Source organism: Eumetopias jubatus, unplaced genomic scaffold (genome assembly GCF_037043125.1).
Source record: "Eumetopias jubatus isolate StellerSeaLion01/CBP00866 unplaced genomic scaffold, mEumJub1_p1.0 scaffold_7, whole genome shotgun sequence".
NCBI classification, from domain to species: domain Eukaryota; kingdom Metazoa; phylum Chordata; class Mammalia; order Carnivora; family Otariidae; genus Eumetopias; species Eumetopias jubatus.
This window is the reverse complement of record NW_028274813.1, coordinates 121,564,051-121,581,647: the sequence shown is the minus strand read 5'-3', so window position 1 is coordinate 121,581,647 and position 17,597 is coordinate 121,564,051. Positions and strand designations below refer to the sequence as shown.

General features: G+C 57.2%; 1 protein-coding gene across 2 annotated transcripts in view; it reads right to left on the bottom strand.

The window, feature by feature from the left end:
• Positions 1 to 635: 635 nt before the first annotated feature.
• AP3B2 (adaptor related protein complex 3 subunit beta 2) overlaps positions 636 to 17,597 on the bottom strand; it is a 32,049-nt gene continuing 15,087 nt past the window's right edge. The window contains exons 9-27 of one of the 2 annotated variants that reach the window (XM_028089420.2): positions 17,402 to 17,456; positions 17,002 to 17,073; positions 15,694 to 15,756; positions 15,224 to 15,356; positions 14,866 to 14,975; positions 14,056 to 14,232; positions 8,724 to 8,910; positions 7,345 to 7,463; positions 7,173 to 7,229; positions 6,817 to 6,925; positions 6,396 to 6,513; positions 5,841 to 6,018; positions 5,629 to 5,689; positions 5,194 to 5,300; positions 4,762 to 4,990; positions 4,275 to 4,359; positions 3,962 to 4,059; positions 1,209 to 1,347; positions 636 to 1,104 (exon numbers count right to left, since the gene is read on the bottom strand). In XM_028089420.2, the coding sequence (XP_027945221.1) occupies positions 954 to 1,104; positions 1,209 to 1,347; positions 3,962 to 4,059; positions 4,275 to 4,359; positions 4,762 to 4,990; positions 5,194 to 5,300; positions 5,629 to 5,689; positions 5,841 to 6,018; positions 6,396 to 6,513; positions 6,817 to 6,925; positions 7,173 to 7,229; positions 7,345 to 7,463; positions 8,724 to 8,910; positions 14,056 to 14,232; positions 14,866 to 14,975; positions 15,224 to 15,356; positions 15,694 to 15,756; positions 17,002 to 17,073; positions 17,402 to 17,456 (2,248 nt within the window). In that variant the 3' untranslated portion in view covers positions 636 to 953. The remainder of the gene's footprint in view (positions 1,105 to 1,208; positions 1,348 to 3,961; positions 4,060 to 4,274; positions 4,360 to 4,761; positions 4,991 to 5,193; positions 5,301 to 5,628; positions 5,690 to 5,840; positions 6,019 to 6,395; positions 6,514 to 6,816; positions 6,926 to 7,172; positions 7,230 to 7,344; positions 7,464 to 8,723; positions 8,911 to 14,055; positions 14,233 to 14,865; positions 14,976 to 15,223; positions 15,357 to 15,693; positions 15,757 to 17,001; positions 17,074 to 17,401; positions 17,457 to 17,597) is intronic. The other variant, XM_028089421.2, reaches the window with a different exon arrangement.

Below are 17,597 nucleotides of genomic sequence, written 5' to 3'. Positions count from 1 at the left end.
GTCCAGAAGGCTTGTCGCAGCTGCAGAGGCCCTCCTTCGCCACTGCTCAAGGGTGTCCACAGAGCAACAGCATCCGCCACTGGGACTTTGTGAGAAATGCAGGGTCCCAGGCCCCACTGCGGACACTGACTGCAGTTTGCAGGGTAGTAAAATCCCCAGCTGATCTGAGGCGGGGCTGTCTGAGAACACTGTTCTACCTCTCCTGTTCTCCCCCCTCCACGATGGCTGGTTGGGTCATCTCCCCAGCCAGCCGGGGGCTCCACTGACGACATATTCTGAACCTCACACCTATGCTGGGGAGTCCCCCACATTAGCGTCTTTCCTGAAGGCCCATGAGGGAAATCAGGGGGACGGATAGTGACCGAAGAGGACTTGCTTTTGCAGAGCCTCATGACAAGGACCAGGGAGCTCTTCGGGTTGGCCTCCCCATCCCTGCCCAGATGGCTCTTCCACAGACAGGCCTGAAGACTCGGGGAGGGTCACCTTGGCATCCAACCAGAGTCACCTACGAGAGTGAGTCACAGCCTTCCCCAGAAAGGCAGCAATGATCATTCACAAGGGTCACACAGTCACTCTGAGCAGCTCCCTCCGGCCCCCGTCAGAACCCCAGAAGGAAGGAAAGCTGAGCCAGCATGTAGGGAGAAGACATTTTATTGGGATTTTGCTACACAAATAGCTGCAGAAGGCTGGGAAGACAGGGGCACAGCTGCCGGCAACCTCTGCACCGGTCACTGTGGAACCCATGGGGAGGGGGTTGTGGGGGGAGCCTGGTAATGACCAGAGGGCAACAGGCCGCCCCCCCCCCGCCCCCGGATGCTATCTGGCATGAGGAATCCGCTAGGAGAGAGAGAAAGAGAAAAGAGAGAGAAAAGGGCGGGGCGGGGGCGGGCTAACAGCCCAGATGCCAGGAAGGAGAGACAAGCGGGGGTCAAAGAGGTCACAGCCCCGGGGGGTCACTGGGTCAGAGCCTGCACCACATCCTTCACCAGCATGGTGCCGATCACCATCTTCTCGCTGTTGATGGTCAGCTGGGCAGCTCCCGTGGGCCGGGCGTCCAGAGTCAGCAGGACCAGGCTCCCGCTGGTCAGCGTCCTGCCCGCAAATCTGAGGTGAGGGCAGAGGCAGGGGCTCAGCCTCGGGGCACGGGACCCTGCTGCAGAGCAGGCCTCCCCATGGCCCATCTCTTCCCCTCTGCTGCTGGCCGATACCTGTACTCATCAGATGCCCCACAAGGGACACGACCCAGGTTGGCAATGGTAGTCACTTTCTGCACCACAATGTGGTCACTCCGACAGGTGTCTGGCAGCGTGAGCTTCTCTGTGACCTCGCTCATGCCTGTCAGCTTTCCTGGGGGCAGAGGTCACGATGAGGGCAGAGGCCATGTTGGGTCCAGAGGCTGGCACCTGAGTCTGTCCACGGAGCATCCTCCACCAAGGTCCCCTCAGGCTGGACAGGTCTCATGCTGAGAGCGGGTCTGAATCTCTCGGGCTTAAGGAGGGGCTACTTCTGTCCTGGACTACACCCTTCTTCAGGAAGCCAGCCTCCCCACCCTACCCCACCCTACCCCACCCCGAGCTCTACCCACGCTGTTGACCGAAGGCGGATCGGGCCCTTCCCCACTGTCAGACTTCTGGGCTACCGCCCCTCGGGAGAGAGGGACCAGGGCCCATGGTGGCCAGTCAGCTCAAAGCGGCGTCCTCCACCCCAGCCCCCACACACTCTGGTCTTTCCTGGCTGGCCCTCCAACCCAAGTTCAAATCCCTCCCAGCTCCTGGAAGCTGAGTCCTCACAAACACATCCCTGGCGGCTCTCGGACTCCTGGTCAGGGCACCGGTCCTCACAGACAGGCCGGAGTGCGGCGGACACAGGAGGCTCTCAGAGGTGGATCTCCCGTTTCACCTGCGGCCTGAGCTGGCCGGGGCTCCTGAAGCCCCCTGGACATTCCCAGCACCCCCACGACCCCTCATGCTGCAGGCCTGAGCTCTCCTCTCCACTCTCACACTCAGGGCCAGCCAGACATCCTCCGTCCGCCCTCCTGCCCCCTTCCCTGCAGCCCCTCCAACCTCCCCCTGCTGCTTCCCCCGTTCTTCTCCTTTTGAGAACAGGCCTCCCTCCCCTGCTGCCCCCATCCCCTTCCCTCCTGACTGGTGACATTTCCTTGCCCCTGTACCTTTACTCTCCCCATGGCCAAGTCTCCAAGTCCTTAAAAAGTCCCCTCTCTCACGCTATTGCCGTGTCTCCCGCCCCAGAGGGCTCCACTGCCTCAAGCCCTGGTCTCCTCCCAACCACTGCGGTTGGCCTCTGTGCCCCCTTTGCAATGACCTGCTCTCGGACGTGGGCAGCCGCCTCCTACCTGCTGGAGCAGAAGGTCTTGGGTCACCCTGGCCTAGTGACCCCACCCCAGGGCAGTCTTCTGCCCTCTCTTCTCCCCGGGGTCTCCCTCCGCCTCTCACTCTGTTCATTCTCTTATCCCTCCCCTCTTTCTCTGCAGGCTTTCCTCAAGGACGCTCCCTGGCCTCACCTTCCCACCCGTCTCTCTCCCAAGAGCATCTGACTCATTCACAGCTCCAGCTCTCACGTCCGTGCTCATGACTCCAGCCTAGAGGTGTTTCCGGGGCACAGACCCGCATCTGCAGTTGCTTACTGAAGGCCTCCTCCTGAACTTCCCACATGCACCTCACAATCAGCTGATCTGAAGCCAACCATGATCTTCCCTGCTCCCCGGCTTAGCCCATTCCTCCTTCCGCATCAGGGGTTTGGCAAATTATGGGCTGCAAGCCAAATCCAGCCTACTGGCTGTATGGCCCGCAGCACATTTTATATTTTTTAAGTGTCGGGGGGAAAAAATCAAAAGATTAATGTTTCATGACATATGAAAATCACATGAAATTCCAATTACAGTGTCCATAAATAGAATTTTATTGGAACATAACCACACTCGTTCATTTATACGTTTATCTGTGACGCATTCAATTGTCGCAGAGGCAACATGGCCCACAAAGCCTAAAACATCTGTTTTCTGGCCCATTACAGGAAAAGGCTGCCGACTCACAGAACTGGGTAGAACTGGAAGAACTGCCGTTCTCCCCGCCACCCTGCCATCCTCGAACACCTCTCTCTCCTCCTCCTCAGGGCAGCAAGCGGCCCCCGGCTGCCCCCTTCTCAACACCACGACCCGCCCCAGCCCTGCAATGCCTTTGTTGAGGCGCTCAGCCCAGTCCTCACCATCTCTCGCCAGATCTACTGCAATAGCCTTATCCACAGTCACAGGATTTAGGCCAAGGTCACACACCAAGTGAGTGGCAGGGTCAGAATTTCGAGCCAGGACTCACGAAGCCCCGTGCTTCTGCCACCTAAGCTGTCCTGCCTCCTTGCCTGCTGCAGCCTCTCCCATTGTGGTCTTAGCTGCGGGTGCTGCCGGATTGCCCTTGCCGAAGCCGAGGTCTGAACCCGGCCCCTTCCTCAGACACCTTCACGGACCGCTCCGCTGCTAGGAAAATGATAATCTCCCTCACAGTGTTGGTGGGCCGGATAACTCTGGTGACCCCTTCCAGCTCTCAAATTCTGAGATTGAAATCCTTTAGCACAGCAATCAAGGCTTCCAGAAACTAGACCAGACATCTCATTTTCAGCTTTGTTCTGACTACCCCTCTGTGCTGCAGACTCCCGAGCTCCAAACCAAACTCCCCTCTCTTGCTAGAAACTTTCACCGACGCGTGCACATGTTATTTCCCCAAGCTGGAATGCTGGCCTAGAATTTTCTGCCTGGCTGAGTCCCACTCCCTCCAAAGCCTCACTGAAGTGTCCCACCCTCTGTGAAGCCTCTGCTGGAGGCACAAGCTACGAGGCCTCCCTCTGCCTCAAGATGGCGAGGCTCCTCCAGCATGACGGCACTGTGAGCTGACTGAGCCCCAGCGGATGGTGCCGAGCCCCCTCCCTGTCGACCCCAGGAAGCACTCACCCTGTTCCTTCTTGAACTCATTCTCACTCATGAACACGGGAGCCATCAGCTCCCCAACGGGGGGCTGAATGGAGACATAGAACTGCCGGGTTTGGGTACTAGAAAGGGTGGGAGGAGACAGAGGGAGAGGAAATGAGGCCAGCATCTTGCCCCTCACCTCCCACTTTGCCTGGAGGCAACAAGAGTGCAAGAGAAAAGATCTGAGGGCCTGGGATGGCTTTCCGGACCCAGCAGCTCATGATGTATCCCTGCCATTCTGCTCCCTCCTCTCCCCAGCCCCCCACCCCCACCCCACCAGGAACTGGATACACACCACAGCTGGAAGTTGGCCGCCTGGGTTGAGTCACAGAAATTAATGCCCATTACAGCAGTGACAGATTCTCCAGGTGCCAGCGACTCTGTGGGTGTGAGGCAGGGAGAGGGGGAGAGAGGGGGGGGACACCATCACCCAATAGGTCTGGAACCCACCACTGCCAGAGCTGACCACCCCTCCATGCATTCCTGGCTTTCTGGGCCTTTGGAGATGGTTCCTGGTTTTCTCCTTAAATCTAAACACCCTCCTCCCGCGGTCCCTCACCCCACTGAAGTCCATCCTGAAATCACCAAGGCCTCAAGCACCTTCTGCCCTGACACGGACTTGCTTGTTTCCTAGTCCATCTTGTCTACCAGGGCGTGATCATATCAGACGCCCTCTCTGTACCCGCACAGCCTGGCCCAGCACAGAGCGGGCATCAGCAGCCACAGAAAGACTGACTGTGCCCAGGAGCCTGCTTCTCCACCATGTCCACGGCCCTCCATACCGATTTCAGGGAATTCCTGGATGCTGATGCCGGCGGGCAGTTTGGGGGTGCCCACGTGCAGGCCCTTGATGGGGGTATCAGAGCTGTTGGAGAAGTGGATGTGCACAGATACCATGTGGGGGTCCCCCGAGAAAGGCTGGCGGCTGAAGGTGTAGTCCACAGCCAGCCCCTCGCCAGCTACACGGTGCAACAGTTCCTGCCTCCCAACACCTGACACTGGACTCAGCAGCTGGAGGGGAGGAGGAGGAGGGCCAGTATGGAAATGAACAAGGAGAGAGCCTGTCCCCGCCTTGTCCTCACCTAGGGTCATCGAGCAATGGGGACTCAATGCTATCCCCTACATCACACTCCCCCCCACACACACACAAATCCACACCATAGGATGCTCTACAGAGACGTGTCCCTGCCCCGGAAGTCCTGCATCCCACTTACCGAGGGCACCAGTGGGGAGTCTGTGAGCGTCAGGCCCTCCAGGTCAGTAGCCAGACTGGTGGACACAATCGTGGAGGGAGACACAGGCTGGGCACTGGGCGGGGTGACTGCGGGAGTAGATGAGGAAGGCTACGATGACGGAGGGGCAACGTGGAGTTGGCTTGGGTTGAGCAGGAAGCCCAGAGCTCAGGGAAGCACACAGTTCAGCACCATGGACAGCGAAGCACAAGGCCGCCTGGGGACTCCGGGCGGGTTTTGCTCCTTGATCCCAACCCCACACCTGGGGAGATTGTCTTGCTGCCCTCTCAACCCAGAAGTGTGTTCTGTCTGCTCCTCCTACCCGGAGTCCTGGGGAACCTAATCCAAGAGCGCCCATGGACCTTCTTACACCCTCCCGAGGTCTCCTGCCCCCTGTGACTTCTACCCCAAACTCACAGTCCTCTAGGTCAAGCAGGGAGATCTCCTTGGCTACCGGGGCACTTTTGCCACTGGGAGGCTGAAAGAGAAAATGGGATGCAGGTGCGGGAGGAGGGCACCTGGCCTGTTTTGGGTTGGGTAGATGATACAGTGGTCTATTCCAGATGGTGGGGAGATGACTGGGCCTGGCCTATGAGCCCAGCGCCCCCCTCCTGCCCCAAGGCTCTCACTGTTTTTTTCCTCCAAGAAGCAGGTTCCATCTGCTCCCCCTCTGTCTCTGATGTCCTCTCCGACTCCGATGAGCTACTGCTGGAACCACTGCCCTCATCTGAGGATGAATCTTGTCCCTCGGCCACCTTCTTCCTCTTCTTCATCTTCCTCTTCCCACCTTCCTCCTCACTCTGTTCACTGGAGGAGAGGGGCCAAATGGGGCTCAGGCCCAGCCTGGACACCTCTCCTTGCCTCACAGAAGAGCAGAAGCCCAGGAAAGCGAGCCGGAGGAGAGCGGGTCCGAGCCAGAGGAGCCCACACGTGGGCCCCTATGCCTGGGCCCCTGGCCCCAGACTGCTTCTCCACGCTGCCCCCATGAGGGGGCCGGCCCAGCAGAGGCCCCTTGCAGCCAGCCAAAGCAGCCGTCATGGGAGTGCCCTGGGGGTCTGCAGGCCCCATCAGATCAGGAGGAAGCACGGGGGCTCTTAGGAGAGGGGCTAAGGCTGAGCATTCCCCCTTCTTTTCCAGAGGAGACCCCTGAGCCCCCCCCTGGGGTTGGCTGGCTCCACTCTTACCTCTCACTGCTCCCTCCTTTCTCCTCCTCCTGGTCTTCACTCTCAGACTCACTGCTGGACTCCTCGGAGCCACTCTGGTCACTGCTCTTACTGTCCGAGGCGCTCTCAGACCCGGGGTCTGCGGAGGAACGGTTTCAGGGCCCCTCCCTGTGTGCAGACCTCCTTGGGTCCAGAGCAGGTGCCCGGGGATCCCGCCTTGACTCAGCACTGAAGCTGCACCCCCCTGAGCTGCCCCAGGCCCCAGATGCCACCCGGACCAACCAGGACACAGATGGACTCGTATGGGACGTGCAATCGCTCGGGCCCACCCCCACACGAACAGGTCCACACAAGCAGGTGAGCAACCCCGTGCACACGTGAAACCATGTGAAACAACATGTGGGCAGGGCCACAGAGTCCCCAGCTCTGCTGATCGCCTCACCGCTGTCTGCAGACTCTGTGGGGCCTGACTCCCCCTCAGAGTCCGAGTAGAAGGGTTTCTCCTTCTCCTTCCTTTTCTCTCGATTCGAGCACTTGGTCCATTCAGGTACCTGGAAATGCAGGTGGGGCAAGAGGAGCACTGAATCATGGTTGAGGCGGAGGAAGGAAAGCACGGGGCTTCTACCCTGCACCCTGCCCTACTTGGTCCAGTCTCCAAGAGAGAATAATGCGGGGGAGGGGATGCTGCTGACGCAGGAAGCACTGCTAACCAAAGAAGCAGCAGGGCGCAGCACACAAGGGGAAGGGGAGGGGGAGCACGGGGTGGGGGGAGAGAGCACGGCACACGGGCAGGGGGACCTCCGCGTATTCGCCCAGCAGGCCCACGTGGGTCTCGATAAGGGAGAGATCTTCTTCCTGCATGTGGGGAGGGTGTCAGGAGGGCCGGGCCAGCACTGCCCGGGCTCTCTGCTATCTGCCCCCCCCACTCTCCCCCCACACACACACAGCTCAACCCTTCACCCCCGCTGACCTCCACGTTTCGCACAGATGGGTCTGGAGCTTCCTCTGGCCAGTCTGGGAGCTCCTGGTAGCCTGTGGCCTTGGCATTGAGCAGGTGGGACAGTGAGCCCAGCTGGAAGTGGTCCCGGTCTGGGGGCGGGGTTAGAGGCCAGGCCAGGAGGAGGTGTTAGGAACTGCCCTGGGAGAGTTACCTCCCAGATGGGGTGGAGACTCTGGCTGGGACCCCCCCATCCAGGCAGATGAAGGCGGCAGCTGTGCCCTGTTAGGGTTCTCCCACCCTGAAGGCACCCTCAGGGCCACGTGCCGGAAGGTAAGGTGGTCTGGCCTGACTAGAGCACGGGCTGAGGGGTGGGGGCAGGTAGGACTGCGGAGGGGGGCTCCAGGCCCAGAGACGCTGCTGGCCCTTCTGCTTGGTTCCGCCCGAAGGGGAGGCAGACCTGGGAGAGTGGCTTCTCTTCCGAGGCAGTGGGGCTGTGTGCCTCGGCCAGGCTGGGGAAGGAGGCCTGGTTGGTATGAGAATAGGGACTGTGAGGAAGAGGCTGACCAGTCTGGGCCAAGTCGGGGAGACATGCCTGGTCAGGCTCTGGACCCCGTGGAGAGGAGTGTGCAGTCTGAATGAGTGGGAAGGCGGCAGGGCCAGAGGTCTAGCCTGTGGTAGCGGAGGGTAACACAGAGTGCGGAGGGTTTCAGGGAGGAGAAAGGGACTTCCTCCTTCCTGGGAGATTTTCAGATCTGTCCCATCCCTCAGAATCTCTCTATTCCTGAGGTCCAGGGAAGAGAAAAAGTAGAACAGAAAGACACCCAGGAAAACCGAGCTTTGTGAAGGCAGCTCCCCTCCTGTGTAGATTCTGAGGTCCAGAGAGCCAGCTGGAGGACCCTCCCCTCCCGGCCTCTCTCCAGGCCCCTGTCACAGGGGATGAGCCCAAGGACAGAGGCAAGGCTGAGGGCCCAGCACCTGGGCTGAGCTCCAGTGACAGCCCCAAGCGCTGGCAACTTCTTCCTCAGGACCCTTACAAACATACACCTCTCCTCTGCACGCTATTTGATTTCCTGCCTTCCTGGGCCCTTGGTATTTAAATCTTGATATAAAGTGACAGCTCAGGGAGGGAGGTGGATGGGGGAGCGGGACAGGAGAGGAGCCAGGAGCCCATGCTGGCTGGGAGGGCGGGGGCTCAGGCAAGAGGATGCTGGTGCTGGTTGTGGGTGAGCAGGTGAGTAAGCCCCAGGTGCTGCAGGACGGGCAGAAGGGGTGGGCTGGGGGTGGGGGGCGGCATTTCTCCAGAAGCACTCCTGATGTCTGGCTAAGACTGGGACCTCAGGGGCATGGCCTGGGGTCCTGGCTAATTCCTCCCCCACCCCCGGGGGGGCACCCTTGATTTCAGCTCCCACCTTTGAAGGATGACTCCAAGACGGGGGCTGGTTTGGGTGCCAGGAAGAGCTTCTTGGCATGGCGGCTGAGGGCACCCCCCTGCTCTGACGGGACGATCAGCTGCCGGGTGAAGCGTGCTCGGTCACGGATGTCATAGTTCTGGTCGTACTTGGCCAGACTCAGCACGTACTGGGTCAGCAGCTTAGTCTGGGGGACGAGAGGCGGGACGTGGGGGGCGGGGGTCCGTCGCCGACTCGGTAAGCGGACACCTGCCGGCCAGCTGCGTCCACCACTCCCTCCCTCACCTGCTGTTGTACCGCTCTGCGTTTCCCCTCACGTCCCTGGCCCCGCGCCTGACCCCGGCTCCAACAACAGCGGTGCCTCGCAGAAGAGGTAGCCCTTTTGGAATCTCCTCCCTCTGGGCGGTGGGCTCCATTCTTCCTCAGGCTGGGGTCCCTGCCGTCCCAGGCCCAGCCCCTACCCCGCCTACTCCAGGCCCCCCCAGCCTCTTTACTGTGGGGTGCCAGGGTGAGTGGAGGTCTGGAACATTCTACTGGAAATCTCAGTTCCCAGCCTCCACTAGACAGAGGAAACGTAGACAGCAGAAGGTGGGAGAGGACAGGGGGATCCCCCTGGCAGGGGCTGTCCTCATGCCTTGTTGACTCACATGGTACATTCTGAGTAGCCCAGAGTCTCAGAGGCCATGACCTCCCCTAGAAGGTTCTAATGAGATCAGAGCAAACTGCAGCTGCCTATGGGTTTGCTGGAGTCTTGTGGGGTCCACTGTCTACAATGGAGGCAGCCACATCCCAGGACCCCAAATCTTGATTGCTGCCTTGATTCTGGCCTACTCTGCCCCTGCGTTCATAGCATGACAGGCAGCAGACGTCATTCATGGAGGCCTTCTAGCACCGTGCGCTGTGTAAGGTGCTTCAACGATCTCATGTCACGTCACAGCCCCTCTGCGAGGTAGGGGCTACTGCCCCCACTTCCAGAGGAGAAGCGGAGTCAGAAGTGACTTCTCTCAGGTTAAGGAGTCAGTCAGCGCTGCTTCTAGGCCTGGGCCTGCCAGCGCCGGCCACCCACCAGCTCCCCCGCACCGCCTCCCGCTGACATAAGGCGGCTGCCCCCACCCAGTTCTCCACCTCTTATGAGCAAGACAGTCAGAACCACCAAGTACACAGATCTCATGTCCCGACAGCCAGAGTGCCTGGGGCAGCAGGAGCCAGCGGAGGGAGTCCGGAACCCACCCTGGTCTTCCTGCGGTTTAGGGACATCCAGCCGAGGGCGTGGCTGACTCAGGTAACCTAGTGGGAGCGTCAGGAAGATGTCCATGAGGGACAGAGCCCCAGAAGCTGGCCAAGAATCAGAGCTGCTGCCGCGGCGAAGCTAGAGAGCCACTGTGACTCTCTCGTACCCGTGACACAGCCCACAGGGACGTCGGTGGACTCAGCTTCAACTCAGTCCCTTCCAGCAGAAGCAGTGCCTACAACATCGTTACCATCACAGATGAGTACTCTCAGCATCATAAGCCCCCAGGGCACCTTGCAGTGGACTTCATCACAGACCTTCCCCTCCCTGGGCCAGACATCATTTGACTGGGCACGGCTGGTGGATGCCCTTATCAACATGGTCCATTGCCAAGATGCTGCTGATTCCCTTCTACAGACTTCCCAGCTGGCTGATCAGACTCTCTCCCTCCTGCAAGTCCTTGACTAGTTCTGGAAAGAAGTGTTAAGGATTTGGATCCATCTGTCCACAGCCTTAACTGCATAACCACAGCCAACATAGGAAGGGGTTGGTTCACCCTCCTTGTCACTGCAGGATTTGCTTATAACAATTCCTTACGCTTCTCCATCCCAAGGACTCATTCACCAGAAATCCTAGCATCCAGTCTGTACCACCAAGACCCTCACCTCACTCAGCCAGGATGTGCAGGGTTTATGGGCAGCTCAAGAGGGCCTAAGAGACCCGCTTCAGTGCACCAAGAACGGAACAAGGTTCCCACGAACCAGTGGGCTCCAGCTTCCAGGGGGGACTTTTAAATGGGGAACATGGACTCCTTTTCACGAACCCATGTCAACATACCCACTACCTTGCAGCCACCTGTCCAATCACACTGGGACGCCGGCGCTTCAAAAAGCGAAAACAAAATGCATCCTGACCTCACATATAAAAATAGGCTCCAGATCTGTGTGGCACACAGATTTTAAGGTCCTCCCCCACAATCCTTGCCTCCTGGTGCTTACGCCTTTATGTAATCCTCTTTCTGTGAGTGTGGGCCAGACCTGAAACTCGTTTCTCACCAACAGGCTATGGCAAAGGTGATGGGCTTGTAACATAATCCCGTGATTCAGTTTCATTATGTAAGACTTGCTCTAGAGACATTTTTCCTGGTGGCTTTGAAGAAATAAGCGGTCTCTCGAACTGAGGGCAGACCCCAGCTGACAGCCAGCAAGAAGCCAGGGTCTCAGTCCTACGATTCCAAGGAACTGCATCAAAGCACCCACCATGCCAACTTGGAAGTGAACACTTCCCTGCAGTGCCCCAGATGGGAACACAGCCTTCACCAACATCTCAATGGTAGCCTTGCATACGACCCAAAAAAGCCACGCCTTGACTCTCAACTCACAGAAATTGTGAGAAAATAAGCACATTAAGTCCCTACGTTTATGGCAACTTGTTACACATCAAGAGAAAACTACTACCATGGATTAAAAAATACAAAAATAGAAATCTAGAGGAAATTATAGGTGAAATTTTTAATTGATCTGTTAATGGGGAAACAACTTTCTAAATATGAAGGCTTTGGAGGGAAACAGAAATGAAAAAGTTAAAATATCGAACAAGACACCGATGTGCAACCTTTGGATGACTAAATAGGCACCGGAAATGTTCTGTTTTGTTTTGTTTTTTTCAAAACTAAAGAAATATAAGATTAACAGTGATCTTTTCTAAGTGGTAGACCTATAGTTAATTTAAATTTTTAATTCTTATTTTTCTAGGTTTTCTAAATGTGTTATGATGATCATGCATGACCTTTATGATATTAAAAAAAAGTTACTTTTTTTTTAAATTCTGCAGAACTCTATCAAAATCTTCCATCCGCTGCAGAGACCAGATTTTAGCTCCCACCATGCTCCTAGCAGACCCTCCTCCTACACATCTCACCAGGCATACCAAAAGCAAACTCACTGCTGAAATTCTTCGCAGGTGTCCGACCCCAGGTGCTGTAAGGACCACCTTCACTGCTGCCATCACCCCAAGCCCTCCGTCAGTACATCTATTACCAGGGCTTTTGTGGCCTCTGGCCTGGAACCTGATTATCTGCTGAGCCTTAGCAGGCAGAGCTATGGTCACCCCTCGGCCCGGGCCCGGATCTGGCTTGTGCTGGGGGCCAGTAAGTTAGGAATGGCTGGGATTGCTGTTTTGCATGCACATCCATATGCACATCAAAACCTTCTCCCTCCCGGAATCACTGGATTCCCTTTTCCCCACTACTCTGAGAACAGGCTGGGAAGAAAAAAAAATGGAAAAAGGGAGGGGCAGAGGGAGGAGAAAAGCTCTCTTTATTGACTCAAAGAACCATCCTAAAGGGCCTGTGCCTGGGACCCAGGTTCAGGTGAAGGGCGCTGGAGGTCAGTGTCCGTTTGCCTGAACAGCCTATGCCGGCTGCCGTGATGGGGGCAGGCCCCCCCTGTCCTGTCTGGGAGAGGGAGGGGTTCGGCTGGTCATACCCACACTCTCTGCGCCAACCCTACTCCAGTTCTTATTGCTCTGTGTCTTCTACTGCTTCCCCTACTTGGCTGTGAGCATTTGGAGGCCAGTAAACATGTCTCGGCCACTGTCACTATCCCAGGACGTACCACAGCGCCAGGCACTGTGAACACTCGGGAAATCTGTGTTAAATGAAGCAATGAGCAAATGCACGTGTAGCTAACAGTGACAGCTTGGGGCAATGCCATGGGGACACACCCAGGCTTATGACAACAACCTGACATCACACATCACCGTCCGGGTGCTCAGGAGTCCCGCTGGGTCCTCAGCCCATCTGGGTGGCTCCCCACCCACATAGCTTCATCTTTTCAAATGTTCTTCCCACCTGTTCTTTCCTCCCCTCTGAACAAAGGAGGTCCACAAATATTTGTTCGGTGAGTGCTCTAACTTCTCCCACAGTGCTGACACTCACAGACCCTGTCCGCCCCTCCTGGCTCCCATGCGTGACCGTTGCCTGTTCCAACTCCTGACGAGTGTCCCAGCCCCTGACGGCCCTGCCTCCCCCCCTTAAGTCCCTGGGGCCCACCAGAGCCACCAGGGATCAAAGGAGCCACTGAAGAAACACAACTGCACCATCCAAGACTTGATGGGATGGCAAGGAGGCCACCTGCAGGCGGGCAGGGACGTCACCACCTCCAGGGTGCAGCCATGCTGCTGACCCCAGCCGCCCGCCCAGATACTCGGCTCTATAGCTCGCCAAACTTTTTCTAGAAGGGGCAGAAATTAACTATTGTAGGCTCTGTGGGCCATATGGGCTCTCACAACTAGTCAACTCTGCTGTTGTAGCACAAAATCATCCATATAACATAACAATAAACATATACTATAAACAAATGAATGAACAGAAAGCTTTATTTACAAACACAGGCAGCAGGCCGATTTGGTCCCCTACCTCACCTAACTGAGAGGGGCAGTGAGTGTGGGAAGTGTCCTAGTGCTTGGCCTCTCCAACACCTTGAAAAGTGCACGTTACACCTCATTCTTAGGAGAATCTCCTGGGACTCCCTCACGGGTTGCTGGACACTCAACAATATCCTAGTTGAGCCATGCCCTTGGCTATGGTATCTCTCATGACCTTTAACCTTGAGAACGACAATGGACTCCAGTACCATCCCAGACCGAGCAGAGACTTGCCCTCATAATCCCTGGCACAGACTGGCCAACCACCGCTAAGCTTTGGGAGGAAGGACAGACCTCCTGTCCTAGGATACACGTCCTCACCCCCCCAGTGCCCGTCATCACGGGCCCCTCCCTCAGCCCTACTCCACTGTGGTTCTTTATGGCCCTAGTGTCCCAAAGGCAGCAGGTAGGGACACTCACGTAGGCAGACTGGAGGTCACAGCCCCACAGGAGGGCCTCTAACCTCGGCCACCATCCCTACCGGCCCTTGGGTCCTCAGAGTAGCTGTGGACACTGGGGGGACACCAGTTACCGAGATACACTAGACACTTGCCCTGAACTCTCTCTTCAGAAAGAGAGGCTGGAGTCCACACCCACCTGGTGAGGACCCACAGCTTACCGCCTGCCCCAATCCCGAGGCCTAGCACGTGTCAGGGGGCATCTCTCAATCCTCACCTGCTTAGAGTTGGTCAGGTAGAGCTTGGCTGCCAGATTGATGACCTGCAGCTTGACAATGTCCTCCTCTGCTGTGAAAGACTTGGCCATTTTCCTCAGGACGTCAGGGGCAATCTTGGGGACATGCTCACAGTACTCGCCGATGAGCCACAGGATGCTGGCTCGGGCCATGGGCACCTGCGGGTGTGCGAGAGGGGTCAGGACTGTGGTACGTGTGGACATGTGGGTGGGCATGTGGCCTGCCAGGGAAATGGCATTCCTCCCATCTGTGCTGGCCCATGAACTGTGGGGTTCTCTGCAAATGGGCCAGGGGGTTGGTGGGAGAGAGATTAAAAGGTGAGCATTTCCTGGGCAGCGTCTCCCTTCTTCCCTAGGGGTTCACTAGCATGGGCAGAACTTTCAAGCCCCAAAGTTAGTTCTGGTTTGGTTTACAAGACTGATTTTCTAGCGTTTTACTTCCAGGTTATTCTTCCTGAATCTTCAAGGAATGCTTTATTTGAATGTTTCAGCTTAGCAGTGCGACAGAAACACACGAGGTTTGTCAATCGGCCGGGCTCAGCCAGAGCTTCAGAGAAAACATGAGTGGTAGTACAGGCCCTGGAGTGCAGCGAGGGACCCGCAAGGGGAAAGCGAATCTTGGGCAACACGTGAGGGTCACCTGATCCCCCCCCTTTCCACCAGCAGACCTCTCAGAGCCAGTATGGAAGGTACGGAAGTTGATTTTATTAAGGCTAGAGTGTTTAATCACAGGGTTTTTAAAATCACAGGGAGGATGCTGGGATGGGAGGGAGAGCCAGGTTACTCCCTCACCTGGATGTTGTCTGTGAGCTTCGCCAGGTGTTTGATGATCTCTCCGTGCTGGGCGGGCTGCATCTGCAGCAGCTTCTTGATGACAACCACGGACTCTGCCACCACAAGCTCTGTGGGGAATGAGCGTGTGGGCCCCGCGGCGGTCAGATGGCCATGCACAGGGGACGCACACACCCACAATGCCCCCAGGCCCTCGGCTCTCTTCCACAGCGCCCCCGCACTTCTCCAGTGGCCCCCAGAGACGTAGCAACACTCAGACGTTAACTGAGGTGGACGGACCGATGAACGTGCATTGTGCCCAGACAGACAGGCAGACGCCCTCGGCTCATCAAAGCTGGACACGCAGACAAACACTGACCGTCACGGTTGGACAGCAGCTGCACCAGGCCGTTGAGGCAGGTGTCACGGACTCGGCCTATGTTAGTTGCACAGCGTCCGATGGCCTGGATCGTGGCTGCTACAAAGTCCTTGTCCATGCTGCGGATGTAGGTCTGTGGGACACAACAGAGTGACCCCCTGCTGGCACTGACCCTCCGTGATTCTGCAGGCTTGGCAGGTGACCTTCCGGGAAGGCTGTCTCCCCTCATTCAATGACCTGTCATGCCAGAAACTAAACTCTGGGAGAGGGAGCAACACCCTTACCCATCATGCAGTGATTCCCTGGCCCAAAGCCAGCAGAAGGCCCTGGGAGGGGGTCTAAGACAACCGTTTCTCTGCTTCCGGCTCTTAAGAGAAGGGTGGCCCATCAGGACGACTGTCACTGAGCACAAGGAGCTGCAGGGCAACTCTCTTGGGTCCCTCTCCTGGAAGCTGGGCCCTGGCCCGTACCTGGAATTCCCGTAGGACAGTAGGGATGTTGGTCTCATTGGCCAGGTTGGTCAACACTTCCAGCTGCAGGGAGGCAGAAAATGGGCAGGGTGGCCAGTGGGCTTTCTGTGCTCTCATAACCCCTCATTCCAAACACACTTCACAGACCGGAAAACAATCCTACACACAGCCCTGAATCATCTTTAAACTGATGAAGAAAATGACAGATTGCGAAGCTTGTCCAAAATGCAGGAGGACCAGTTTGCCGCTTAAGTGGATTCCCTGACAGAGTGCGCTTATAGACAGCATGAGCATGTCACCTCTCCACCTCCACTGAAAACAAAGCCTCCTATTGCTATTAGGATAAAGAGCAACATCCTTACCATGGTCTATAAACCCGCATATGAGCCGACCCGTCTACCTCTGTTCTCACACTGCTCTCCCCCTTGCTCTCCTGCCCCAGTCATACTGGCCTTTTGTCAGACCTCTTCCTGCCTCAGGGCCTTTGCATATACTGTTTCTTCTGTGTGAAGCAGTTCCTGCCATTCCTGTCCCTGCATTTGTCTAGACAATTCACATTCATTTCTCAGGCCTCAGCTCAAGCCTCACCTCCTGGAGAAAAGCTTCCCTGGTCCCCGACCAGATCAGGGCCTCCTACTCTATGCTCTGACAGCGCTCTGCACTTCTTTTTCTTACCTTATTTCTCAAGTGGGTTTTTACATTTGTTTTGTGATTAGCTCCTCAGTGTCTCCTCCTCATCCCGCTAAACTGTAAGCTCCAAAGGGCAAGGTGTCTGATGAGTTTGCCATCTCTCGTACCCCTAGATCTAGCTGTGACTGATGCATAGTAGATGTTCAGAGTCAGGATTGACTGCTGCTGAATGAAATTACTCAGTAATGAGGAGGCAGAGCAGGAATGGAATGTGGGTAGGGGCTCCTGACACTTTTTCTGTGGGCGTATGTTTGCCTGAAAGCCTGAGGGGGTAGATGTATGGGGAAAAGAACATTGTGGGTGGAAGACAGGAGACCACAGTGGGGGTAAAGGAGGAATTCTGGAGTCAGCAGGACCGACTCTGGGCTAGGGCCTTGGGTCTACATTTTTATAAAATGGAGATAATGTGCGCTTCCTGAGTTTATTATGAAAATCGGGTTACTTCACGTGTGAAAAGCGGCAGACGCCCAACACGTTTGAGAAGCCGAGGGCAGTTCCCTTCCCACTCTCACTGGCCCGGCTTCCTGAGCCACAGTGGCCACTGGGGGTATCCGAGGGTCGGGGGGGGGGGGTGGGGGTGAGGTGGAAGGGCGGCCTGCACGTCTGTCCATCACTCACCTTCAGGATCTTGATCTGGGTCGGGTCGGTTGATCTGATGTAGAAGCTCTTCAGGTAGGGCTCGAACATACCCTGGCAGGAGAGAGGCAGCCCCAGGGAGCTCCATCGCAGCCCTAGACCTGCCTCGTTTCCAGAGGGGCCCCAGCTCTCCTGCCGCCAGGCGCAGACTCCTGCCGCAGCGCTGTGCTCCCGCCTCCCTCTCAGAGCTGACCGCGTCTTTCTTCACCGGGTTTTCCTCCCTCAGCGGCCCTCAGGATCCAGGCCCTGCTCCTCCCCCTGCGCTTCGGGTACCCCTTTGCCACGCTCTGCGCAGCGAAGGCATTCCCCGCCCTGCCTTTCCCCGGGGCCGCCCACACCCACAGGCGCCGCTCCTCCGACTGCGAGCGCAGGACGTGCTCACCCGGCGCTTGATGGACATGGTGGCCACGTTCTGGAGCACCACGTACTGCACCTCACTACGGAGAGGACAGGTCGGAGGTACCTGGGCCCCTCCACCGGCGCAAGCGGCAGCCAGTGGAGGGAAGGGACGTGGGCCAAATAGGAGGGAGGGGAGGGCACCAGTCCGGGGAGGGCAAGAATGGGGTCAGTACGGCGTG